At 45.0% G+C, this 27295-nt stretch overlaps 1 protein-coding gene across 1 annotated transcript in view; it reads left to right on the top strand.

The window, feature by feature from the left end:
- The window catches only part of LOC138257190 (probable E3 ubiquitin-protein ligase HERC1), an 805868-nt gene that overhangs the window by 381564 nt on the left and 397009 nt on the right, over positions 1-27295 (top strand). The window contains exons 34-35 of the mRNA XM_069205891.1: positions 5869-6039; positions 10975-11214. Coding sequence (XP_069061992.1) covers positions 5869-6039; positions 10975-11214 — 411 coding nt within the window. The remainder of the gene's footprint in view (positions 1-5868; positions 6040-10974; positions 11215-27295) is intronic.

Here is a 27295-nt window from a genome sequence, read left to right as displayed (position 1 = left end):
CTACTTCGGGCGACCCCAGACTGATGCTGCTGCCCAATACCATGACGCCACCTGCAATGGACTCCGTGGTCCTTGCTGGAGAACAAGAACCCTCGCAGGCCCAACACTGCTGCAGCCCCGCGGTAGTCTCCGACTCCGTGGAAGTTGCCGCACCACGTCGTGACCGACGCCACCCAAAGTGCGCTGATTCAATGCTTCGCGCCACCTCACCTCCACTGCTCAGCACCTAGGACCCGACGCCTCTTTGTGACGCCTCAGCTCCTTCCCCCCGCAGCACCGGAACCGACGCCGCCTCAGATCCAGCAAAGCCATGATCCCCGACTTCACGCACCAGCTTGTTTTCACACTTTACTAAGGTTCTGTACCTGCGGGTCTGCGTGACTCCGTGCCTGGCGCCATTGGCGTCGGATTGTTGGGAACGACTCAGTCACAACGCCGTGTAACACCTCATCGAAGCATTTTGTGTTTCTAAGCGCTATTTTTTAGTTTAATCTTTAAAAATTCATAACTCGACTTGTGTATGTTGGATTTTTGTCGTTTTGGTCTTGTTTTGTTTAGATAAATATTGCCTATTGTTTCTAAATCAGTGTTGAGTCATTTTGTGGTGTTTTTACTGAGTTACTGTGTGTGTTGGTACAAATACTTTACATCTTGTCTCTGAAGTTAAGCCTACCTGCTCGTGCCAAGCTACCAGGGGGATGAGCGGGGGTTTACTGAGTGTGATTCCCCTTTACCCTGACTAGAGTGAGGGTCCTTGCTTGGACAGGGGGTAGCCTGACTGCCAACCAAAGACTCCATTTCTAACAATCTGCAAGCGGGTGACCTTGCATTTCTGATGTAACCTCACTTTCCAGAAAGCAAGTATTCACTTAGAATAAAGCAAAAACCTACAATTTCTAAAATCTTAAAACTTTTGGCGAATGTGTCTTACCTAATCCTTCATGGTTCATTTACGTTGTAGCTGTACATGAATGTGTGTGGTAATGAACTTTACCCACACCAAAAAAAGCAACAAGATTATTTAATTGGCTTAGTATTAACACATTTTCATATCCAGATCTAGAAAAATTATCAAAAATTATCTCAGTGAATATTATGTTAACTTACAATTATATATTACAAACTACACAAACTGCAGTGGAAGTTACTCAGTTGGTTCAAACACCTTACCCACTCGTATTCACTAATGCAGTAGGCACTGTGTTACATATCTCCAATACGACAGCAGTTGCCACACATCTTACATCCGTAGGTGTAGAGATATGGAGTGCATTTGAGTACACTTTTGGATCAATCTCCAGAGCCCTCCTGACTTTTTACATGCACAGTTGTTAATGGAATGATGCCGATTCCAATTTTTGGAAGCAATTATGATCCTGCTATTGTTCATTGAAAAGTGATTTCAGAAGTGCATTCAGCTCAGTTATTCTCAAGTGCTCTGTTGACAATAGAGATATTCAACTTTTTCATGGAATGGATCCAAGAATTGACAGATTGCCTTTCAAGGTGCACGATTGTTTCCTTCAAGATGGACGCTTTCACCCAGTGCCATTAGTGACTCTACAAACGTTACCTTTGGATGTGCCTGCATGAGTGAATGGCTATTGCTGACAATACTTCACAATCATATTTCAAGTAACTTGCTTTGAATCTCACGTAAAGAACTATGACAAGTGAACTGTACATCGTCTTTTAGCATTTTGCCATTTGGGGCCTCTATTTTGCAGCTTATACATAGCTGACTTACATACAGTAGATATTAGCGCAACATACTCAATACTAATCAATGCATCAATGACAGGAGTCTCAATCAACAATAAACGTGTATGGTATGCTACAGTCTCCTATAGGTGTTATGAAACTGGTACTATAGATAAAGGCCATCATATGTGTTACCATGGTTTGTGTTTCTTAACTGAGCGTGTTCACTAAGAACACACCCTAAATTGAGCCCTTAAAATCAGTGAGAGATTCTTGCTTTGTTTGTGCAAAGCAAATAGACAAAATAAAGTTTTATTTTCTGAGTGTAAATTTTGGAACTGTCAGCTTTAGGGTGGTCTTCCCCCAAACTTTTTTCCTGCTTGCCTCCAGTTTGGTGCTAAAGTTTGTTTTTGTTGGCCTTAGTACTCGCTGCACTTTACCACTGCTAACCAGTGCTAAAGTGCACTGTGCTCACCCCCCTAAACATGGTTTGATTGGCTTGCACCTGATTGGCATTTTTAATTTACTTATATGCCCCTTGTAGAGTGGTATACCGTATACCAAGGCTTATAAATGAAATGTCAACTTGGCATTTAACCTCCCTTGCTAAGCCTTAAACTCCTCCTTTAATTATATATAAGCCACTCCCAAGGTAGGCCCTCGATAGCCCATCGGGCAGGGTGCTGTGTGATTAAAAGATTGGACGTGTACTTTTAGGTTTTACTTGCCCTGATAGTGAAAAACTCCGAAATGTGTTTTTCACTACAGTGAGACCTACTCTTCCCATAGGATAACACTGGGGATTCCTTATTGAATTTAGTAAGCTGTAATTCCTAATTGGGAGCAGGTTGTTATCTCATGTTTGGTATCTATATCAAATTGAAATGATAAACCTTTCTTATTTGTATAGTTGGATTTTCCATTACCATTTTGAAAATGCCACTTTTAGAAAGTTGGCATTTTTCTCCCCTTAGCCTGTTTGTCTCTGTAGCCTGTCTGGGACCCAGCCTGAGGGAGTCCTGAACCCCCAATAGGTCTCCATCCACTCCTGGACCCTTGGTTGTGGTGCTAAAGGTGCCCAGATGGGCAATTTCCAAAACTGAGGACTTGGCGAAAATGTGCTTTGAGAACCAGGAAGAGACTGGGAACAACCTGCTCGCCTACCCACCGAGGTGCATCGCCGGTTGGATTGACTTTGCTGCTTCTCACACTGCATAGTTCTTCTTGCAGCAGCAAATCCGTTTCAGCGGTCCTTCAGGAAAGGGTTATCTGACCTTATGGAACTGTCTTCGGCTACAGCCTTCTGCTTCATCCCGCTGGAATTTTTTTACTTCAATCTTGACGACTAAGTCCGAAGGTAAAAATCTTCACTGCGGCTGCGCTCCATGGCTATCTCATGACAACGCTCCATTCTCAGGCACTTCTGCATACTTGCCCAGTTGAACTTCTACCTTCTCAGAGACTTTTACTTCAAAATTACCTAAGTCTGAAGATAAGCTGTGACCAGACCCAATCCATTTTGTGTATCTCGGTCGGCCTGAAATTTTGACTTTGCTCTGGCATAGCACGACCAGATGTCCACGGTTGGTGCTGTTTGCTTTTAATATCTATTTTCAACCTTAAACTTTAAAAATTCATAACTCCAGTTCTACCAATTGGATTTTGATGAAGTAGGTGTCAAATAATGTATTTAAAAAATTCACTCTACTTTTCTAAATTGTTTTGGGATTTTTTGTGTTGTGTTTTCACTGTGTTACTCTTTGTGTACTGTATAACTACTTAACACATTTCATCTAAGCCTGACTGCTTTTTTGTGCCAAGCTACCCAGGGTTAAGCACAGGTTAAATTACTGTCTTTTTGTGGTTCACCCTGCAAGGGATTGTAGCTGTTGCTTGAACAGGGCTCACACCCCAGTCAACCAACAACCTGATTTCTCGCACTGCGTATCTCTTTTGTCCTACCTGTATCTGTCACCCAAAGCGATATTAAATACTGAGACATGTGCACCAAGCACCATAGGAATTCAAGCTTTACCTCACAATGAAGCCCAGCAAGACTGAAATCCATCTGTGTTGCTTGTGTGCCCGCTCAGAGTGTGTGCCTAATACAGTTAGGGGTGAACTCTTCCATTTATGGTGGGGCTAGGAATGAGGTTTACTTTGATTAATTCTTGTTTCTAAAGAAATGGATTAACTAAAATTTGAATGAATATTCCATTAGTAACATCCAGTCATTCAGATCAGTTCAAGTATTTCCATCCATCACTGTCATACGCAGTCCGAGGGGGCCACGGAACAGATGGAGCTAAAGGTCCCCAACTGTGAGGGTTGAGGTTGTTTGCCACTGGTGTCCTGGGATTTGTCCTACTGTGGCTCTGCAAATGGGCCAAGTACAACCATTTCTACACTTGACTTTCAGGACAGTGAGGATGAGCAGTCAAAGGCTTCTCAGCCAGGCAGTCTAGGGGCAACTGCTCTGACATCAGCAGTCAAAAAACAGACATCAAATATGTTATCCAGGCCAGTTTTATTGTATTAAAAAGAAAATATGTTATTAAGACTACCGAATGTAACTGAACACAGTGTAATGATGCTTAGTGGCTAGGTCATAAATCCAGCTACGATGCCTAGTTATGTGACCCACTATGGCATGGTTATCATGTCTATAGATCTTAGACTCTGTTAGGCACAAATTAAGTAGAGAGGCACTTCACCTGGTCTCTACTCACTTGAAGCAGTTTTCACTTCAGTTCAATAGCATGTGCCCTAATTGATAAGAACATTTAAGCGTGTGCCCTAATTGATAAGAACATTTAAGCAATACTGAGGCAAAACATGATTGGCACGGCTAGTTCAGTGTTCTCTGCCATCATGGTTGACAAGCACTGGCATAGTCTCCTCTGGCTACCACTCTCAGTAACGTCCCTGCTGAAGGGAACAGCAGCTTCAGTTGGGACCGGAGCCGCATCAGGAGAGCAGCATGGTAAGCCTGCTTGGGGGCAGATGCGGCCTCCAGGCCGAGATGCAAAGGATGCTTGTTGCGGATAGTTGTGGCCTCCTGGGTAGATTCACATGTGGGAGCCCTTTACAGGCAAATGCAGTTTGTAGGGCAGATTTGGCTTCTGCTTCAGCATTGATTGGAGCTCCTCCTAGGGATTGTCTGCGTGGTGGACAACAGCAACAGTAACACTACAGCATCCCAGGGGTGCCGGACGACACAGGATAACCTCTTGGCTTGATTTCTGTACATAGTCCACTGAGGTCTCCAGGAAGGGATATGAGAGACTCTTCACTAAACAGGTCAGCTCAACTTTCACTCCCAGGAGCATTCAGCAACTTCTGGGAGGTCCTGACACTGGAGCACAGCTGGAATTTCCTCCTGGACAGTCTCCCATCCTACAGACACACTCCTTTCCTCTCAAAGCAGGTAGGTTACTAGGTGGCAGGCAGACGTTCCACTTCTCCGGCAAATTGTGCAGACTTTAGGTAATGTCCCCTCATCTTGGGAGACAGAACTTCCTTACTTGGTCAAGATGAACTTAGAACCAAATTGTGTCCTGCTTTTTTTACACATTGTCTAGATTTCAGTTGTGAATTTACTGTCTCAAGGCCGGATTGAGGTGGTTCTTTTTCAAGTGACCTTCTCAAGTTGGCCATATAAGGATGGATCTGAGGACACCAGTAACAAACAGTGGTCATACTGATAACGACTAGAGAATGACAGCATTATATTTAAGTGTGGTCAGCTACCGAACAGGAATTCAAGTCAGTGATGAAGGAATAAGCAATGAGGGGTACATCTGGGGTCCAGAACTCAGATATGGCTCCTGGATACATACAATAGGAACCCTACGTACCCCTGGTTACTACCCTTTTCCCTTTCTATTACTTTTACTTTGGACATCTCTTACCTTTCACTCAGCATGTAAACCAGAACAGATCTCCCCATGTTTTCATAATTGTGTACATTATACTGCAGGATATTCTGTGCAGGTTCAGGAAATGCACCCTGTTTTGGTTTACATAGAATATCTGCAACAATGCATTTTTTTCTAAATTTTGTTATTACTATTTGTTTATAATTTTTTGCAGAGATAGACAAAGGGACCAAAAATGTTAAATTAAATCTTAAATATATGCCTCTCCGATTTTTGTTGTGCTTTGCAGAGTTCCGCAGCGGTGAATGAAGATACTATTGATATTCCCGAGGTCTCTTTTGAGCCAAAAAAACTGCTCTCTTGCACTCTAGAAAGCGGCAATATGCTGGTCCATTCATCTGGCGGGAAAGGATACGGGCTGGCCCGGTGCGCCATCACTTCAGGCTGCTTCACTTGGAAGGTGTGTGAGATGATCAGAGGAGTGTGATGTGTGTTTATGAGAGAATGAACCCAACCCAAATGTGGACCTCGTGTAGGTGCTGTGTGTACGTGTATGTATGTATTTATAAAGCTTTCTACTGGGGTACCCCTCCACCACCGCCTCTCCTGCCTTACTGGATGGGAATTCAGCAATGTGTGCTGGTCCATGACGTTTCTACCTGTTGTACTGTGTTACCTGCAGCTGAAAGAATGCATGTAGTTCTGCACATCACACTCTAGCTAGACGTATGTCTAGGCATCGCTGCCTGCATGGGAAGTCTGTCCCGGAGATTGGTCAAAGTGCATTAAAAAAAGCATGGGAACTGTGATGCTTCATGCACTGGTGGCGGGGTCAGTGAGCCTGGGGGCGGGGCCAAAGGTGTTGCACAGAAAACAAAATATTCAGTACTTTTTTTGTCTTTCACCGCCAGATTGCCACATATAAAATAGCACCCAGCTTAAATGAAAAATACGTTTTAAAAAGTTTTTACTCAGTGGGAAATGCCCTGTAGTACATTATGAAACCTCTATTAGTTAATGCGCTGCAAGGGTCTGTGTGTAACCAGAGGGCCACAGAATCTTGGTTGGTGCAGTGGAGAACAGTGAAGTGTATTTTTAGTACTAGGAGGTCGGAGCCTGTGTGAATATGTAAGTCATTATTTTAAACTTGCATCACACACAGTATAACATAGACTGTTACAAAATGCACAAAAAGGTTTAGGATAAAATGGTGCTTCCAAAATATAGATTTTGGAAATAACCAGACTGAACTTAATGTAATTTTTTTGACATAACTGTCCCTTCAACACCTCGCCATGGGTAGTAAAATCTATGTAACTAGAAAGCAGGCACTTCACAGCTCAGTTGTTAATTCTTTGCACTGCCACTCAAAAATAAATCTTTGACACTACAAAGCTTTGAGTGAATCGATCAATTAAAGCCTGTACCTCCTCCCAAGCCGCCTTTACATTTACAGGTGACCCCTTTGATTTGAAGATTAACCCACTGCGCACATTTGCATTTCTTTAAGGAAATCAGGCACCCTGCAGGAAGGCTTGTTAACTGTCTGCCCTGCTTCAAACTCAGTGTACAGGAGACTTACTGCATGACGCCTCAGCTGAAGCATTTAAAATATAGGAATTAACCATCTTGGGACAGTTGTATTAGGGGAACGGTTTCTGATAAATCAGAAAAGTAGGGCCACGCTGTGCCCCTCCGATCCCGCCCACTTCGACCACTGCATCCGGAATATAGTGTCAGCCCCACAGCCTGCACGTGGCTGGTTCCACATCACTCCTTCCACCTTCTCACTTAGAACGCTGCTTCCCCCTAACATGGCCTTTTAGCAGGGAAAGCACGGAAGGGAATTTACTGAAAAGCCAAGATGATGGATCCCTGGCCTATGTTTGACAACATTTCAGATTAAAATAGTGCAGCTTCAGGTGTGCAGATTGTGACATATGGGGATGTGTACCGATTCTTTGATATCCAACACTGGTGCTGTGACTGCACTGTTGTGTAATCCTTTATCTGTTCAGCCTCTGCAATCTATGGATCAAAACTAACGGATGATTACTTTATTAAAGGGAATGATAAACTGAGTGTGAATGGTAATGAGACTACAATTAATTCACCAACAAAAGGTAATAATGCTATAAGGATAAACAACTTGGGAAAGGCCAAAACATTCAATCAGGTTACTTTGGCCCTTTCATATCATGATTACTCATTTCAAGACATACTGCCGCCTACCTTACACCCTATATTGTTATTTCAGTCTTAAAAGACTGATCAGCCTAAAAACTGTCAGACCACTTCCTCATTTGACTGCTTTTTAGAAGACTGGAAGCCCTGCTTTCTCAAGCAAACAGACATTTGTTGTGATTATTGGACGATTTGCTGCCAGTTAAATGCGATCCCACCTCTGTTGGGTCAGCCAGAGAACAAGAAGTAGGTGCTTGTATGTCTTCTCACAATGCCGTCAACACTAGAATTGTTAACAAAGTACTCCAAGTCCATAACATGGGGTGGGGGAGTTAGTGATTGTTGTACTTTGAGTCATACCTAATATCAGACACAAATCAGACATGATTTAGTGAGTAAAGCATGACAATTCACCTGAAAAGTGTTCTTATGTTGAGTTTCAACAGCAGCAACAGCTTCACGGTTTTCAATGAAAATCAATGATACGAGCAGCGGCGAGTGTGATGGTGGGGCGGGGCAGATTCCTGCTGATTGCAGGATGACATCTGCAGGTGCTCAGTGCGCATGTCAGATTGGCTGGCTGTCTACTGCCGGCTTATCCGACAAATGCAATTCAGAGCCAGCAATCCTAGCGGTGTAAAACAGCCTGGAGATTGCAGGCACAGGCAAAATGAATGCTGGGTTAGTCTGCTCCAATGAATCCTGGAGCTGCTCTCATGCTGAAAATAGTATGAGAGCAGTTCCAGGATTGGTTGGATTGACTTGCACGAAGTTAACCACCTTCCTTCCTTTCCTGCTTGACATCCAGGAGAGGAGAGACACCAGCCAGCAGCCTCTTGTGAGTTTTTCGGCGCTGCACCCAACTGATTTTTAAAGTTACCTGTCGCCCCTGGGTATGGGACTGGGACAATGAGACCTTCCAGAATGGTTTGGCAGCACTCTTACAACTATCAGTACTCCTGTGGGATCATAATGCAAAATTAACCCCAAAGACCTACTTTGAACCTGATTTGATGGACTTTGATTAATCACTAATCATTCATTGATCTTGTCCTGGATTGGCAATCCATTTCAACACTAGGACAGAAGAAAGCATGCATAGCTGGAAACAGATCCGTGTGAGAAAGTGGTATAGTCCACATGATGCCTAATGTATGGAATTAAACAATTGTTGATACGTATAAATTGTGTTAATCGGAATGATTTCCAAAATTACACTGCTAGCTTGATTCCGTTAATTGCGAAGAAAAGCATTGAATTAATACTTGTGTAAAATGTATTCCTTGGACAATTTCCAAGATGTGGATACACACAAAATGATGTTAAGTGAAATTGTCCAATGGTAACAGAAGGATTGGATATTTAGATGGGAAGGAGAAGTGCATGTTAATCTGCCGACAGGCAAAATAAATGATAATTTGTTTGAAACAGTCATCTCGAGCCAAATGTTGGACTAGAGTGAGTCTCACCCTTGCGAAAAAGGATTATGAGGCTTTTTAGCAAATGTACTTGGAACTGGTAATTTGATGGAAAGAAATCAACCCTGCCACTATAATTGATGGATTGCAATATATTGATAGTTGGTATACTTGGATTATGATGACATCATGTAATTTCTTTGATATATTACCCATAGCACAAAATACACTATAAATCCCTCTATTCAGGGCCTTAGTTGGCTAATAAAGAAATCTAAAAATTTCGGAACCCAAGGCCTTAATCAATTATAAATTGCTGTATCAAAGGAACTCCGCGAGAATGGTCTATTCTTATGTAGCCAATCTTGTTGAGCTGTGCTTAGCCATGTTATGTTTCCATCTGGTACAAAGAGAGCTTGCTGTTGCTGTTAAACAAAACAAATCCCATCATATGATCCTGGCAATGATCAAATAATCTCCTTGTTAGGATATTTTAGAAAATTATTTGCCAAACCCTTTGTCAATTACAAGATTTGGGTGAATGGAACTGGTTAAATTCTCCTGGTGCAATCGTGGTTTTGTTGTTTCGGGTCTCTTCAGACCATGTTCTATCAATATGTAAACCCAGAGGGCTGTCCACGCTACACGGATGTCATAGATCTTTCTTCTGCCTTTGAGAGAGTGGATTGATCCACCTTTTGGGATACATTGTTGTTTTTGTTAGTCCCTAATTGTTTATTTAATCTGTTACACCTATGTATGCCTTCCATTGAGTAAATATCCTAAATATTCCCAGAGTTAATAAAGGATCAAAAGAACCCCCTCTTTTATTTTGATATCATTCTGATTTATTAGCAGCTTTATCATGTCTTCATCCCTTTCTCAAAGCTTTGGATTTGTTGCCATTTAACTCTGTTCTGCATCTGGACCATATCATCCTTTTAGACCAAGCAGCAATTGGACTCAGAGGAAATTTGTACGTTCAATGATCGTATGGATAAAGTAAAACTCTCCATTAACAGTAGGAGCAATGTGTCAGTACTTTCAAGAAGCAACATTTTGGAATTTATTAAAGACTGCAAATTAGGACGTCAAACATGTATGGTGATTAGGGAGTTCATTTCTCCACTAAGTTATGGAAATCCACAACAGTACAAATATCTCAGGAGGTTTGATGATGCAAAAGAGGTTGTCATCTTTTCACAAATGTGGTCAAACAGATGACTGGGGAAATAAAGATAACATATGGAGCTGGAGTACCAGCCACTTAATGTATGGCTTAGAGTGTCTACCATGTGAACTCTTTAGTTCTTTGCGGCATAGAAGCGATTCTTTGGACCACTCTATGTCAATGCTGCCTGGTGTGTTCGTTGCGGTGTCAGGTATTACCTGGGATCAGTTAATGTTTACAGAGATTGGTCAGAAATGCAGATGGTGTGGCTATGTGTGGCTTTTTACTGACAAGGTGAGTGCATGCCGCAGGTCACGTATGCTTGTGGTATGCACAGTGGTTTCTGGCAAAGTTGTTTAAGGTGTACACTCTCCTGATGTAAAGCGAAACAAATATAACATAAGATGCATGATGTACGTGTACGTGACTCAGGTGTGTTTGTGCAGCTGTAACCTGTGACATGATTTATGCAAAATTTTAATAAATGAGTATGACCACGTGGAAGCTTTCTTATTTTCCATGAAGGTTTTTGAACACATGAGATCAAACATATCTAAACTTTATCCACTGCAGTCTTTTTTTCCTTGTATTTACAATCTTCCCCCTCTCTCCCTCCCTCCAGTTTCACATCACCATTGAGAACAAGGAGAACGAGGGGACCTGTGTTGGGGTTTCCCGCTGGCCCATCGCAGACGTCAATCACCGCACCAGCCAGGACATGTGGCTCTACAGGGCCTATAGTGGGCACCTGTACCATGGTGGCGAGCTGAGCAGGGTCCTGGCACCCTACAGCCAGGGGGACTGCATCACCTGTGTGCTGGACGTGGAGGCTCGCACCCTCTCCTTCGCCAAGAACGAGGAGGTACGGGGAGGTACTCATGGGAGTCCAGCAGATGTGCGAGGGGCGGGAAGCGGGAAGATGGAGAAAGGGCTGGGAAACACGTGCAATGAGTTTATCAACTCACAGCACCCGATAGAGTGCCCCAAGATGGCCGCTCTGCTCTTGATGCAAGAAATACTTAGGTTAGAAATTAAATAGTAGGTTGTCAGACTGCGAATATAATTACAAATAAGGATATACTGGACACCTATGGATTCCTTCTATAACCATAGGCGTATGATCTGCATATACTCAGTTTGTATCATGTTTGGTTCTTTTAGCTCGTGTAATAAACAATGAGGGCACCAGGCTTTGCACTGTCCACATTACATAAATATATTTGCATTAGAATAAACATAATGAAAGAATCGTAATACATCTTATTTTGGGCAATGCCGTTTTAACAAAAAAATCCTTACCCACAAATACCCTGTCTTAACAAAATAAAGTCTGAGGCCACCGTAATCACAAGCAAAGCAGACTCCTTTGCCTTAAACATAGATTCATCTCTCAGGTTTTGAAAGTGGAATACGCTATATTTTATATTGTAATATAATAACCATATTAGCAAACACAACGCCCTTGTGCAAAGGTTTGTACTTAGTATAGTCCAGCGCAAACACTGTTCTAATCCCCTCCTGTGACACAATTGAAACTGTGATAAAGAGCATTGACCCTGTTTTTGCACCAGTGGAAGATTCACGACATGAAATATTGTGCAGGTTCCGGGTGTGATTTAATAGTGTGACCTTATTGTTGTACACGAGAAGGGGTTGTGATGGAATACAACAGATGATTGATAGCGCGTCCAGTCCTTATAGATTACTTGTACTTGGACACGCTGGAGGTCGGTGGACCTTTTAACCTAGTTGGGCTCTCCTCATCCAAGAATAGTCGGATCACTCACATTAATCATCGATAACTACTTATAACCCACAACCAATAATCAATTAATAATCAGTTAACACATTTGGAATCGATAACAATTCAGTATTTGACGCAACATGACCTTTCAGTGATGAATAACCACACCAATTTATTGAAAGTTAATGAGTTTATTTCCGTTTATTAACAAAGCTAGCACAATACAGGTAAGTCTCAAAATCAAATGATATATGTATACGAACATTACTAGCTGTCCATAGCGGCGGAAGAAACGCAATCTACGCAATATCTGGATTATAATGCACTCAGTTATAGCAATGCAAATCACCAATATAAGCAATTGAATTTGACTAATTTCATACATGGGTCAGCATAATAAGATTTCAGTTTAGCATGGTGCATCAACTGAATACCTCGACTAGCCTCTAATTAGCATTGGCATGTGGGGCTTCATGCAAAACGAATTTAGTCAACACAATTTTAGAAAACTTCTAGCTTGGGCCCTATCAAAATAAGCAGTTGGTACCTAGGAAGAAAACACAATGCATAATACAATTATCCTTTCATATTTACCAAATACAATCAGCATTCAAGAAAAGTCTTCATCCTTCAGGTATCGGTTTGGTCAGCATGGGGCAGATTTCAAGAGGGGCAAAGTTAAGGCAAGCCTCCTTGCGGCAGCAAGGAGAATGGGGCAAATGTTACTGCTTGGGCAAGACGGGGCAAAATTAAAGTTAAAGTCTCTAGGGTGAGAATTCTTAAAGTCTCTTTCTCCGCGACAGAGAAGGGCATCAAGGGGTCGTTCTAAAATGGCTTCTTGAATCTTGCTTCAAAATGGCATCGTAGAAAATGGCTGACTTCTCTTTGTCCGGTGGGTTTAAGTAAGAGACATTCCAAATTCTCCAGGGTCTTCTATTGGAGGGTTCATAGGGTGGCTTCAATTTGACCAATGAATAGTGTCTTTCTCCTAGTACTCAATTTTACATAAGGTGTCCTTGGGGCCTTGGAACTCAAGTTGCAACAAAGTTTGCCAATTATTTCAGTATCAGTGCTTTTATTGTCCGCACCTGCAGAAACTGACCTTGCTTTAAAAGGAATGAAACTGGCCTAGCACGAAACCTTGAGATAAGTGTATTAGTCATCTCTACTGGAAAAATACAACCTTTAAAGTAAAATAATATGTCTTTGTTAATGCAAGTGAAAACCACGCAGTTAAATTTGAGACCAGGCAACTAGGCCAAAGCCTCTGCTAAATTTAAGCTAAGCATTTAACAGTTTTGACAAGAAAAATCATAGAATACATTTGCAATTATGACGGATTACTACATTTGTCAATTTTTAATGATTAATTAAGCTCGTTTATAATAATGGCGAACTACCCCGTGGGCACAATTTCCCACGTACATTATTTTTCTTTGCTAAAATCACACTACCTTATACGATTTTAATTATATGATATATGAATATTTGTGAGACCTTCTTTTCTGCGTTATCAATCCCTCCTCTGATGACTAATTATGTCATCACATAAAATCTTCCACCACAAATTTTATTCCATTAAAATTCAGTTTTAGTAATTTGGCACTTCAGTCAATTCCCTCTTCCTTTTTGTTCCTTTAGAATTTTCTCTGTATATTTCTACCATTTTGTTTTGTTCTTTCTCTTCTCTTCTCCTTTTGTTTCTTGTTTTCAATATTTTAATAGCTTTCCATATTCCCCAAATACCTAACAAGCAAATTAATATTATTAATATTCCTTTTACTATTTTCAGTAATATTCCGTTCCAAATGTTGCTGAGCCAATTTCCCACAGAAGCAAATCCTTTTCCAACCTTTTCCCATACTCCTGGTTCTTTCAATTCTTTCAAATCTGTACTCTCGTTAGTTAAATTCGTAAGCATTTTTATAACTTGCCCACTGTTGTCTGGAATATAAGAACAATAATGACGTGCACTAAGCATTTTGCAAATGCCGCCATCCTTTGCTAAAAGAATGTCTAAAGCAAGCTGTGAGAAAGTAGCCTCATTCTAGCCTTGTTACCCCCACTTTTGGCCTGTTTGTGAGTGTATGTCAGGGTGTTTTCACTGTCTCACTGGGATCCTGCTAGCCAGGGCCCAGTGCTCATAGTGAAAACCCTATGTTTTCAGTATGTTTGTTATGTGTCACTGGGACCCTGCTAGTCAGGACCCCAGTGCTCATAAGTTTGTGGCCTATATGTATGTGTTCCCTGTGTGGTGCCTAACTGTCTCACTGAGGCTCTGCTAACCAGAACCTCAGTGGTTATGCTCTCTCATTTCTTTCAACTTGTCACTAACAGGCTAGTGACCAATTTTACCAATTTACATTGGCTTACTGGAACACCCTTATAATTCCCTAGTATATGGTACTGAGGTACCCAGGGTATTGGGGTTCCAGGAGATACCTATGGGCTGCAGCATTTCTTTTGCCACCCATAGGGAGCTCTGACAATTCTTACAAAGGCCTGCCACTGCAACCTGAGTGAAATAACGTCCACGTTATTTCACAGCCATTTACCACTGCACTTAAGTAACTTATAAGTCACCTATATGTCTAACCTTTACCTGGTAAAGGTTGGGTGCTAAGTTTCTTAGTGTGTGGGCACCCTGGCATTAGCCAAGGTGCCCCCACATTGTTCAGGGCAAATTCCCCGGACTTTGTGAGTGCGGGGACACCATTACACGCGTGCACTATACATAGGTCACTACCTATGTATAGCGTCACAATGGTAACTCCGAACATGGCCATGTAACATGTCTAAGATAATGGAAGTGTCACCCCAATGCCATCCTGGCATTGGGGAGGCAATTCCATGATCCCCCGGGTCTCTAGCACAGACCCGGGTACTGCCAAACTACCTTTCCCGGGGTTTCACTGCAGCTGCTGCTGCTGCCAACCCCTCAGACAGGTTTCTGCCCTCCTGGGGTCAAGCCAGGCTTGGCCCAGGAGGGCAGATGTAGGAAAGTACCATCTTGCCTGGCATGTTACCCCCATTTTTCACTGTATATATGTTGTTTTAGTTGTATGTGTCACTGGGACCCTGGTAACCCAGGGCCCCAGTGCTCATAAGTGTGCCTGAATGTGTTACCTGTGTAGTGACTAACTGTCTCACTGAGGCTCTGCTAATCAGAACCTCAGTGGTTATGCTCTCTCATTTCTTTCCAAATTGTCACTAACAGGCTAGTGACCATTTTTACCAATTTACATTGGCTTACTGGAACACCCTTATAATTCCCTAGTATATGGTACTGAGGTACCCAGGGTATTGGGGTTCCAGGAGATCCCTATGGGCTGCAGCATTTCTTTTGCCACCCATAGGGAGCTCTGACAATTCTTACACAGGCCTGCCACTGCAGCCTGAGTGAAATAACGTCCACGTTATTTCACAGCCATTTTACACTGCACTTAAGTAACTTATAAGTCACCTATATGTCTAACCTTTACCTGGTAAAGGTTAGGTGCAAAGTTACTTAGTGTGAGGGCACCCTGGCACTAGCCAAGGTGCCCCCACATTGTTCAGAGCCAATTCCCTGAACTTTGTGAGTGCGGGGACACCATTACACGCGTGCACTACATATAGGTCACTACCTATATGTAGCTTCACAATGGTAACTCCGAATATGGCCATGTAACATGTCTATGATCATGGAATTGCCCCCTCTATGCCATCCTGGCATAGTTGGCACAATCCCATGATCCCAGTGGTCTGTAGCACAGACCCTGGTACTGCCAAACTGCCCTTCCTGGGGTTTCACTGCAGCTGCTGCTGCTGCCAACCCCTCAGACAGGCATCTGCCCTCCTGGGGTCCAGCCAGGCCTGGCCCAGGATGGCAGAACAAAGAACTTCCTCTGAGAGAGGGTGTGACACCCTCTCCCTTTGGAAAATGGTGGGAAGGCAGGGGAGGAGTAGCCTCCCCCAGCCTCTGGAAATGCTTTCTTGGGCACAGATGTGCCCAATTCTGCATAAGCCAGTCTACACCGGTTCAGGGACCCCTTAGCCCCTGCTCTGGCGCGAAACTGGACAAAGGAAAGGGGAGTGACCACTCCCCTGACCTGCACCTCCCCTGGGAGGTGTCCAGAGCTCCTCCAGTGTGCTCCAGACCTCTGCCATCTTGGAAACAGAGGTGCTGCTGGCACACTGGACTGCTCTGAGTGGCCAGTGCCACCAGGTGACGTCAGAGACTCCTGCTGATAGGCTCCTTCAGGTGTTAGTAGCCTATCCTCTCTCCTAGGTAGCCAAACCCTCTTTTCTGGCTATTTAGGGTCTCTGTCTCTGGGGAAACTTCAGATAACGAATGCATGAGCTCAGCCGAGTTCCTCTGCATCTCTCTCTTCACCTTCTGATAAGGAAACGACCGCTGACCGCGCTGGAAGCCTGCAAACCTGCAACATAGTAGCAAAGACGACTACTGCAACTCTGTAACGCTGACCCTGCCGCCTTCTCGACTGTTTTCCTGCTTGTGCATGCTGTGGGGGTAGCCTGCCTCCTCTCTGCACCAGAAGCTCCGAAGAAATCTCCCGTGGGTCGACGGAATCTTCCCCCTGCAACCGCAGGCACCAAAAAGCTGCATTACCGGTCCCTTGGGTCTCCTCTCAGCACAACGAGCGAGGTCCCTCAAACCCAGCGACTCTGTCCCAGTGACCCCCACAGTCCAGTGACTCTTCAGTCCAAGTTTGGTGGAGGTAAGTCCTTGCCTCACCTCGCTGGGCTGCATTGCTGGGAACCGCGACTTTGCAGCTACTCCGGCCCCTGTGCACTTCCGGCGGAAATCCTTTGTGCACAGCCAAGCCTGGGTCCACGGCACTCTAACCTGCATTGCACGACTTTCTAAGTTGGTCTCCGGCGACGTTGGACTCCTTTGTGCAACTTCGGCGAGCACCGTTTCACGCATCCTTGTAGTGCCTGTTTCTGGCACTTTTCCGGGTGCTACCTGCTTCAGTGAGGGCTCTTTGTCTTGCTAGACGTCCCCTCTCTCTTCAGGTCCAATTTGCGACCTTCTGGTCCCTCCTGGGCCCCAGTAGCGTCCAAAAACGCCAAACGCACGATTTGCGTCTAGCAAGGCTTGTTGGCGTCCTTCCGGCGGGAAAACACTTCTGCACGACTCTCCAAGGCGAGAGAAATCCGTCCACCAAAGGGGAAGTCTCTAGCCCTTTTCGTTCCTGCAGAAACCTCAGCTTCTTCTGTCCTGTCGAAGCTTCTTTGCACCCGCAGCTGGCATTTCCTGGGCATCTGCCCATCTCCGACTTGCTTGTGACTTTTGGACTTGGTCCCCTTGTTCCACAGGTACCCTAGATTGGAAATCCACAGTTGTTGCATTGCTGGTTTGTGTCTTTCCTGCATTATTCCTCTAACACGACTACTTTGTCCTTAGGGGAACTTTAGTGCACTTTGCACTCACTTTTCAGGGTCTTGGGGAGGGTTATTTTTCTAACTCTCACTATTTTCTAATAGTCCCAGCGACCCTCTACAAGGTCACATAGGTTTGGGGTCCATTCGTGGTTCGCATTCCACTTTTGGAGTATATGGTTTGTGTTGCCCCTATCCCTATGTTTCCCCATTGCATCCTATTGTAACTATACATTGTTTGCACTGTTTTCTAAGACTATACTGCATATTTTTGCTATTGTGTATATATATCTTGTGTATATTTCCTATCCTCTCACTGAGGGTACACTCTAAGATACTTTGGCATATTGTCATAAAAATAAAGTACCTTTATTTTTAGTATAACTGTGTATTGTGTTTTCTTATGATATTGTGCATATGACACTAAGTGGTACTGTAGTAGCTTCACACGTCTCCTAGTTCAGCCTAAGCTGCTCTGCTAAGCTACCATTATCTATCAGCCTAAGCTGCTAGACACCCTATACACTAATAAGGGATAACTGGGCCTGGTGCAAGGTGCAAGTACCCCTTGGTACTCACTACAAGCCAGTCCAGCCTCCTACATTGGTTGTGCAGTGGTGGGATAAGTGCTTGAGACTACTTACCACTCTTGTCATTGTACTTTTCATAAGAGAAAAATATACAAAACAAGGTCAGTGTATATACACATAGCCAAAAAGTTTTGCATTTCCTCTTTTCACTCTTTTCTAAGTGCTGAAAAGTACTTCTAAACTTTCAAAAAGTTCTTAAAAGTTTAAAAAGTTTTTTTCTGTCTTTCCAAAAAGTTCTGAAAACTTTTTTCTCTTTTTCTATCACTTTAACTCTCTCTAAAAAATGTCTGGCACAGGCCAAAGTGTTGATCTGTCCAAACTTGCATATGACAACCTTAGCTGGAAAAGAGCAAGGAGTCTCTGTATAGAGAGAGGTTTGAGTGTAGGGAAGAATCCTTCCTTGGAACTGTTACTTAACATGCTTAGAGAACAGGATAAGGCCATAGGTGCCCCATCTGTTGAAAAAGTACCTAATAGTTCCCAATCTGATTCAGGGACTCCCCCAGGAAAAGATTCAGGAAAGAAACTTCCTAGCCTGCCCATTACTAGACAATCTAGCATAGATGGTAATGATGATGAGCCACACCAAAGAAATAGTGTTGTCTCACATCATAGCAAAAGCATTTATTCTCACCATACTGGTAGTAATGTTTCTGTAAACCAAGCTGTTAAGTTGGCTTCTGTAAGGGACAGGTCTCCTTCTGTTCATTCCCATCATAGCTCTGTTTCTAGAAATGTCCCTCCCACCAACCCTGATGACAGAATGTTAGAGAGGGAACTCAATAAGTTGAGGGTGGAACAAACCAGACTGAAGCTTAAAAAGCAACAGCTGGATTTGGATAGACAGTCTTTTGAATTAGAGAAGGAAAGACAGAAGTTGGGTTTAGATACCCATGGTGGCAGCAGCAGTATTCCCCATAGTCATCCTGCAAAAGAGCATGATTCCAGGAATCTGCACAAGATAGTTCCCCCTTATAAGGAGGGGGATGACATTAACAAGTGGTTTGCTGCACTTGAGAGGGCCTGTGTTGTACAGGATGTCCCTCAAAGGCAGTGGGCTGCTATCCTATGGCTATCATTTAGTGGAAAAGGTAGGGATAGGCTCCTTACTGTGAAAGAAAATGATGCTAATAATTTCCAAGTTCTTAAGAATGCACTCCTGGATGGTTATGGCTTAACCACTGAACAGTACAGGATAAAGTTCAGAGAGACCAAAAAGGAGTCTTCACAAGACTGGGATGATTTTATTGACCATTCAGTGAAGGCCTAGGAGGGGTGGTTACATGGCAGTAAAGTTACTGATTATGACAGCCTGTATAACTTGATCCTGAGAGAGCATATTCTTAATAATTGTGTGTCTGATTTGTTGCACCAGTACTTGGTGGACTCTGATCTGACCTCTCCCCAAGAATTGGGAAAGAAGGCAGACAAATGGGTCAGAACAAGAGTGAACAGAAAAGTTCATACAGGGGGTGACAAAGATGGCAACAAAAAGAAGGATGGTAAGTCTTCTGACAAGGGTGGGGACAAATCTAAAAATGAGTCTTCATCAGGCCCACAAAAACACTCTGGTGGGGGTGGTGGGTCCAAATCCTCCTTTAATCAGAACAAGGAAAAGAAACCATGGTGCTATTTATGTAAAATAAAAGGCCATTGGACAACAGATCCCAGTTGTCCAAAGAAAGGCACCACAGCTCCTACCACTACAACCCCTACTGCTACACCTAGTGTCCCTACTAATAGCAGTGGTGGTGGGAGCAAACCTACTAATAGCCAATCCAAGGGAGTAGCTGGGCTCACTTTTGGTAATTTAGTTGGGGTTGGTCTAATTAGGGAGACCACAGAGGCTACTTTAGTCTCTGAAGGGGCTATTGATTTAGCCACTTTGGTTGCTTGCCCCCATAACTTGGAGAAGTACAAGCAACTAACCCTAATAAATGGTGTTGAGGTCCAGGCCTACAGGGACACAGGTGCCAGTGTCACAATGGTGATTGAGAAACTGGTGCACCCTGAACAACACATACTTGGACACCAGTACCAAGTAACCGATGCTCACAACATAACACAAAGCCACCCCATGGCTGTTGTAAATCTCAACTGGGGGGGGTAACTGGTCCAAAGAAAGTTGTGGTAGCTTCAGATTTACCTGTAGACTGTCTATTAGGGAATGATTTGGAGACATCAGCTTGGTCAGATGTGGAGTTGGAGGCCCATGCAGCAATGCTGGGCATCCCAGGGCATATTTTTGCTTTGACAAGGGTTCAGGCCAAAAAGCAAAAAGGACAGGGAAGCTTGGATCCTGGAACAATGGACCAAGTGCTCCCTAAAGCTAGGGCTAGTAGAAGCAAACCACTTCCTACTGTCCCTCCCTCTACAGTGGATTCTAATTCTGAGGAAGAAGAAGTCCCTCCCTGTGCAGAACCTACACCAGAGGAGCTGGAAGCAGACACTGCTGAGCTTTTGGGTGAAGGGGGGCCTGCCAGAGAGGAGCTGAGTGTGGCACAGCAAACCTGTCCCACATTAGAGGGTCTCAGACAGCAAGCTGTCAAACAGGCTAATGGGGATGTCAGTGACTCTCACAGAGTTTACTGGGAGGACAACCTCTTGTACACTGAGCATAGGGATCCTAAACCTGGAGCTGCCAGGAGATTAGTGATTCCTCAGGAGTACAGAAAGTTCCTCCTAACACTGGCACATGACATTCCCTTAGCTGGGCACCTAGGACAAATGAAAACTTGGGACAGGCTTGTTCCCCTGTTTCATTGGCCTAGGATGTCTGAGGACACAAAGGAATTTTGTAAGTCCTGTGAAACCTGTCAAGCCAGTGGCAAGACAGGTGGCACACCAAAGGCACCCCTTATCCCACTGCCTGTGGTTGGGGTTCCCTTTGAAAGGGTAGGGGTTGACATAGTTGGCCCCCTTGACCCTCCTACTGCTTCAGGCAATAGGTTTATCTTAGTGGTAGTGGACCATGCCACAAGATATCCTGAAGCTATTCCTTTAAGGACCACTACAGCTCCTGCAGTGGCAAAGGCCCTCCTGGGAATATTTTCCAGGGTGGGCTTCCCAAAGGAAGTAGTATCAGACAGGGGAAGCAATTTCATGTCTGCATACTTAAAGGCCATGTGGAAGGAGTGTGGTGTAACGTACAAGTTCACAACACCCTATCATCCACAAACAAATGGACTGGTGGAGAGATTTAATAAAACTCTCAAAGGCATGATTATGGGACTCCCTGAAAAACTCCGCAGGAGATGGGATATCCTTCTACCATGCCTCCTTTTTGCCTACAGGGAGGTACCCCAGAAAGGAGTGGGCTTCAGCCCCTTTGAACTCCTTTTTGGACACCCTGTTAGGGGTCCACTCACACTTGTAAAGGAGGGTTGGGAACAACCTTTAAAAGCTCCTAAGCAGGATATTGTGGACTATGTACTTGGCCTCAGATCAAGGATGGCTGAGTACATGAAAAAGGCCAGTAAAAACCTTCAGGCCAGCCAAGAGCTCCAGAAGCAATGGCATGATCAGAAGGCTGTTTTGGTTCAGTACCAACCAGGGCAGAAAGTGTGGGTCTTGGAGCCTGTGGCCCCAAGAGCACTCCAAGATAAATGGAGTGGACCCCACACAATTGTTGAAAAGAAGGGTGAAGTCACCTACTTGGTTGACTTAGGCACTGCCAGGAGTCCCCTTAGGGTGCTCCATGTCAACCGCCTGAAACCCTACTATGACAGGGCTGATCTCACCCTGCTCATGGCAACTGATGAGGGACAGGAAGAAGACAGTGATCCTCTACCTGATCTCTTCTCTTCCACAGAACAAGATGCTCTTGTGGAAGGTGTAGTTTTGGCAGATTGTCTTACTGCTGAGCAGAAAGACAATTACATAAATCTCCTAGGACAATTTTCAGAACTCTTCTCTACTGTGCCAGGCACCACTTCTTGGTGTGAGCACACTATAGATACTGGAGACAGTTTACCTGTCAAAAGTAAGATCTATAGGCAGCCTGACCATGTCAGGGACTGCATAAAGCAAGAAGTTCAGAAAATGTTGGAACTAGGAGTGGTTGAGCACTCTGACAGTCCATGGGCTTCTCCTGTGGTACTGGTACCAAAACCCAATTCTAAAGATGGAAAGAAAGAAATGCGGTTTTGTGTAGACTATAGAGGTCTCAACTTGGTAACCAAAACTGATGCTCACCCTATACCCAGGGCAGATGAGCTTATAGATACACTGGCATCTGCCAAGTATCTAAGCACTTTTGATTTGACTGCAGGGTATTGGCAGATCAAATTGTCAGAAGATGCTAAACCTAAGACTGCATTTTCTACCATTGGAGGACATTACCAGTTTACTGTAATGCCTTTTGGTTTGAAAAATGCACCTGCCACTTTTCAGAGGTTGGTGAACACAGTCCTGCAAGGGCTGGAGGCTTTCAGTGCAGCATATTTGGACGATATAGCTGTCTTTAGCTCCAGCTGGGATGATCACCTGGTCCACCTATGGAAAGTTTTGGAGGCTCTGCAAAAGGCAGGCCTCACTATCAAGGCTTCAAAGTGCCAGATAGGGCAGGGTAAGGTGGTTTATCTGGGACACCTTGTTGGTGGGGAACAGATTGCACCACTTCAGGGGAAAATCCAAACTGTCATTGATTGGGTTCCCCCTACCACTCAGACTCAGGTGAGAGCCTTCCTAGGCCTCACTGGGTATTACAGGAGGTTCATTAAGAACTATGGCTCCATTGCAAACCCTCTTAATGACCTCACATCCAAGAAAATGCCTAAAAAGGTATTATGGACAGCAAACTGTCAGAAAGCTTTTGAGGAGCTGAAGCAGGCCATGTGCTCTGCACCTGTCCTGAAAAGCCCTTGTTACTCTAAAAAATTCTATGTCCAAACTGATGCATCTGAATTAGGAGTAGGGGCAGTCCTATCACAACTTAATTCTGAGGGCCAGGATCAACCTGTTGCTTTTATTAGTAGAAGGTTGACCCCTAGAGAAAAGCGTTGGTCTGCCATTGAGAGGGAGGCCTTTGCTGTGGTCTGGGCTCTGAAGAAGTTGAGGCCATACCTGTTTGGCACTCACTTCATTGTTCAGACAGACCACAAACCTCTACTTTGGCTAAAACAAATGAAAGGTGAAAATCCTAAATTGTTGAGGTGGTCCATATCCCTACAGGGAATGGACTATACAGTGAAACATAGACCTGGGAGTAGCCACTCCAATGCAGATGGACTCTCCAGATATTTCCACTTAGACAATGAAGACTCATCAGGTCATGGCTAGTCTTATTGTCCTTCGTTTGGAGGGGGGTTGTGTAGGAAAGTACCATCTTGCCTGGCATGTTACCCCCATTTTTCACTGTATATATGTTGTTTTAGTTGTATGTGTCACTGGGACCCTGGTAACCCAGGGCCCCAGTGCTCATAAGTGTGCCTGAATGTGTTACCTGTGTAGTGACTAACTGTCTCACTGAGGCTCTGCTAATCAGAACCTCAGTGGTTATGCTCTCTCATTTCTTTCCAAATTGTCACTAACAGGCTAGTGACCATTTTTACCAATTTACATTGGCTTACTGGAACACCCTTATAATTCCCTAGTATATGGTACTGAGGTACCCAGGGTATTGGGGTTCCAGGAGATCCCTATGGGCTGCAGCATTTCTTTTGCCACCCATAGGGAGCTCTGACAATTCTTACACAGGCCTGCCACTGCAGCCTGAGTGAAATAACGTCCACGTTATTTCACAGCCATTTTACACTGCACTTAAGTAACTTATAAGTCACCTATATGTCTAACCTTTACCTGGTAAAGGTTAGGTGCAAAGTTACTTAGTGTGAGGGCACCCTGGCACTAGCCAAGGTGCCCCCACATTGTTCAGAGCCAATTCCCTGAACTTTGTGAGTGCGGGGACACCATTACACGCGTGCACTACATATAGGTCACTACCTATATGTAGCTTCACAATGGTAACTCCGAATATGGCCATGTAACATGTCTATGATCATGGAATTGCCCCCTCTATGCCATCCTGGCATAGTTGGCACAATCCCATGATCCCAGTGGTCTGTAGCACAGACCCTGGTACTGCCAAACTGCCCTTCCTGGGGTTTCACTGCAGCTGCTGCTGCTGCCAACCCCTCAGACAGGCATCTGCCCTCCTGGGGTCCAGCCAGGCCTGGCCCAGGATGGCAGAACAAAGAACTTCCTCTGAGAGAGGGTGTGACACCCTCTCCCTTTGGAAAATGGTGTGAAGGCAGGGGAGGAGTAGCCTCCCCCAGCCTCTGGAAATGCTTTCTTGGGCACAGATGTGCCCAATTCTGCATAAGCCAGTCTACACCGGTTCAGGGACCCCTTAGCCCCTGCTCTGGCGCGAAACTGGACAAAGGAAAGGGGAGTGACCACTCCCCTGACCTGCACCTCCCCTGGGAGGTGTCCAGAGCTCCTCCAGTGTGCTCCAGACCTCTGCCATCTTGGAAACAGAGGTGCTGCTGGCACACTGGACTGCTCTGAGTTGCCAGTGCCACCAGGTGACGTCAGAGACTCCTGCTGATATTCTCCTTCAGGTGTTAGTAGCCTATCCTCTCTCCTAGGTAGCCAAACCCTCTTTTCTGGCTATTTAGGGTCTCTGTCTCTGGGGAAACTTCAGATAACGAATGCATGAGCTCAGCCGAGTTCCTCTGCATCTCTCTCTTCACCTTCTGATAAGGAAACGACCGCTGACCGCGCTGGAAGCCTGCAAACCTGCAACATAGTAGCAAAGACGACTACTGCAACTCTGTAACGCTGATCCTGCCGCCTTCTCGACTGTTTTCCTGCTTGTGCATGCTGTGGGGGTAGCCTGCCTCCTCTCTGCACCAGAAGCTCCGAAGAAATCTCCCGTGGGTCGACGGAATCTTCCCCCTGCAACCGCAGGCACCAAAAAGCTGCATTACCGGTCCCTTGGGTCTCCTCTCAGCACGACGAGCGAGGTCCCTCGAATCCAGCGACTCTGTCCCAGTGACCCCCATAGTCCAGTGACTCTTCAGTCCAAGTTTGGTGGAGGTAAGTCCTTGCCTCACCTCGCTGGGCTGCATTGCTGGGAACCGCGACTTTGCAGCTACTCCGGCCCCTGTGCACTTCCGGCGGAAATCCTTTGTGCACAGCCAAGCCTGGGTCCACGGCACTCTAACCTGCATTGCACGACTTTCTAAGTTGGTCTCCAGCGACGTGGGACTCCTTTGTGCAACTTCGGTGAGCACCGTTTCACGCATCCTCGTAGTGCCTGTTTCTGGCACTTCTCCGGGTGCTACCTGCATCAGTGAGGGCTCTTTGTCTTGCTCGACGTCCCCTCTCTCTTCAGGTCCGATTTGCGACCTTCTGGTCCCTCCTGGGCCCCAGCAGCGTCCAAAAACGCCAAACGCACGATTTGCGTCTAGCAAGGCTTGTTGGCGTACTTCCGGCGGGAAACACTTCTGCACGACTCTCCAAGGCGAGAGGGATCCATCCACCAAAGGGGAAGTCTCTAGCCCTTTTCGTTCCTGCAGAAACCTCAGCTTCTTCTGTCCAGTCGAAGCTTCTTTGCACCCGCAGCTGGCATTTCCTGGGCATCTGCCCATCTCCGACTTGCTTGTGACTTTTGGACTTGGTCCCCTTGTTCCACAGGTACCCTAGATTGGAAATCCACAGTTGTTGCATTGCTGGTTTGTGTCTTTCCTGCATTATTCCTCTAACACAACTAATTTGTCCTTAGGGGAACTTTAGTGCACTTTGCACTCACTTTTCAGGGTCTTGGGGAGGGTTATTTTTCTAACTCTCACTATTTTCTAATAGTCCCAGCGACCCTCTACAAGGTCACATAGGTTTGGGGTCCATTCGTGGTTCGCATTCCACTTTTGGAGTATATGGTTTGTGTTGCCCCTATCCATATGTTTCCCCATTGCATCCTATTGTAACTATACATTGGTTGCACTGTTTTCTAAGACTATACTGCATATTTTTGCTATTGTGTATATATATCTTGTGTATATTTCCTATCCTCTCACTGAGGGTACACTCTAAGATACTTTGGCATATTGTCATAAAAATAAAGTACCTTTATTTTTAGTATAACTGTGTATTGTGTTTTCTTATGATATTGTGCATATGACACTAAGTGGTACTGTAGTAGCTTCACACGTCTCCTAGTTCAGCCTAAGCTGCTCTGCTAAGCTACCATTATCTATCAGCCTAAGCTGCTAGACACCCTATACACTAATAAGGGATAACTGGGCCTGGTGCAAGGTGCAAGTACCCCTTGGTACTCACTACAAGCCAGTCCAGCCTCCTACAGCAGAACAAAGGACTTCCTCAGAGAGAGGGTGTTACACCCTCTCCCTTTGGAAAAAGGTGTCAGGGCTGGGGAGGAGTAGCCTCCCCCAGCCTCTGGAAATGCTTTGATGGGCACAGATGGTGCCCATCTCTGCATAAGCCAGTCTACACCGGTTCAGGGATCCCCCAGCCCTGCTCTGGCACGAAACTGGACAAAGGAAAGGGGAGTGACCACTCCCCTGATCTGCACCTCCCAGGGGAGGTGCCCAGAGCTCCTCCAGTGTGCTCCAGACCTCTGCCATCTTGGAAACAGAGGTGCTGCTGGCACACTGGACTGCTCTGAGTGGCCAGTGCCAGCAGGTGACGTCAGAGACTCCCTCTGATAGGCTCTTACCTGTGTTACTAGCCTATCCTCCTTCCTAAGTAGCCAAACCTCCTTTTCTGGCTATTTAGGGTCTCTGCTTTGGGGAATTCTTTAGATAACGAATTCAAGAGCTCATCAGAGTTCCTCTGCATCTCTCTCTTCACCTTCTGCCAAGGAATCGACCGCTGACTGCTCAGGACTCCTGCAAAACCGCAACAAAGCAGCAAAGACGACTACTGCAACCTTGTATCGCTGATCCTGCCGCCTTCTCGACTGTTTTCCTGGTGGTGCATGCTGTGGGGGTAGTCTGCCTCCTCTCTGCACTAGAAGCTCCGAAGAAATCTCCCGTGGGTCGACGGAATGTTCCCCCTGCAGCCGCAGGCAACAAAAGACTGCACATCACTGGTCCTCTGGATCCCCTCTCAGCACGACGAGCGTGGTCCCTGGAACTCAGCAACTCTGTCCAAGTGACTCCCACAGTCCAGTGACTCTTCAGTCCAAGTTTGGTGGAGGTAAGTCCTTGCCTCCCCACGCTAGACTGCATTGCTGGGTACCGCATGATTTGCAGCTGCTCTGG

Source organism: Pleurodeles waltl, chromosome 1_2, assembly GCF_031143425.1.
Source record: "Pleurodeles waltl isolate 20211129_DDA chromosome 1_2, aPleWal1.hap1.20221129, whole genome shotgun sequence".
Lineage (NCBI taxonomy): Eukaryota > Metazoa > Chordata > Amphibia > Caudata > Salamandridae > Pleurodeles > Pleurodeles waltl.
Note: the sequence above shows the minus strand (reverse complement) of the source record. Positions and strands in the feature narration are given on the sequence as shown.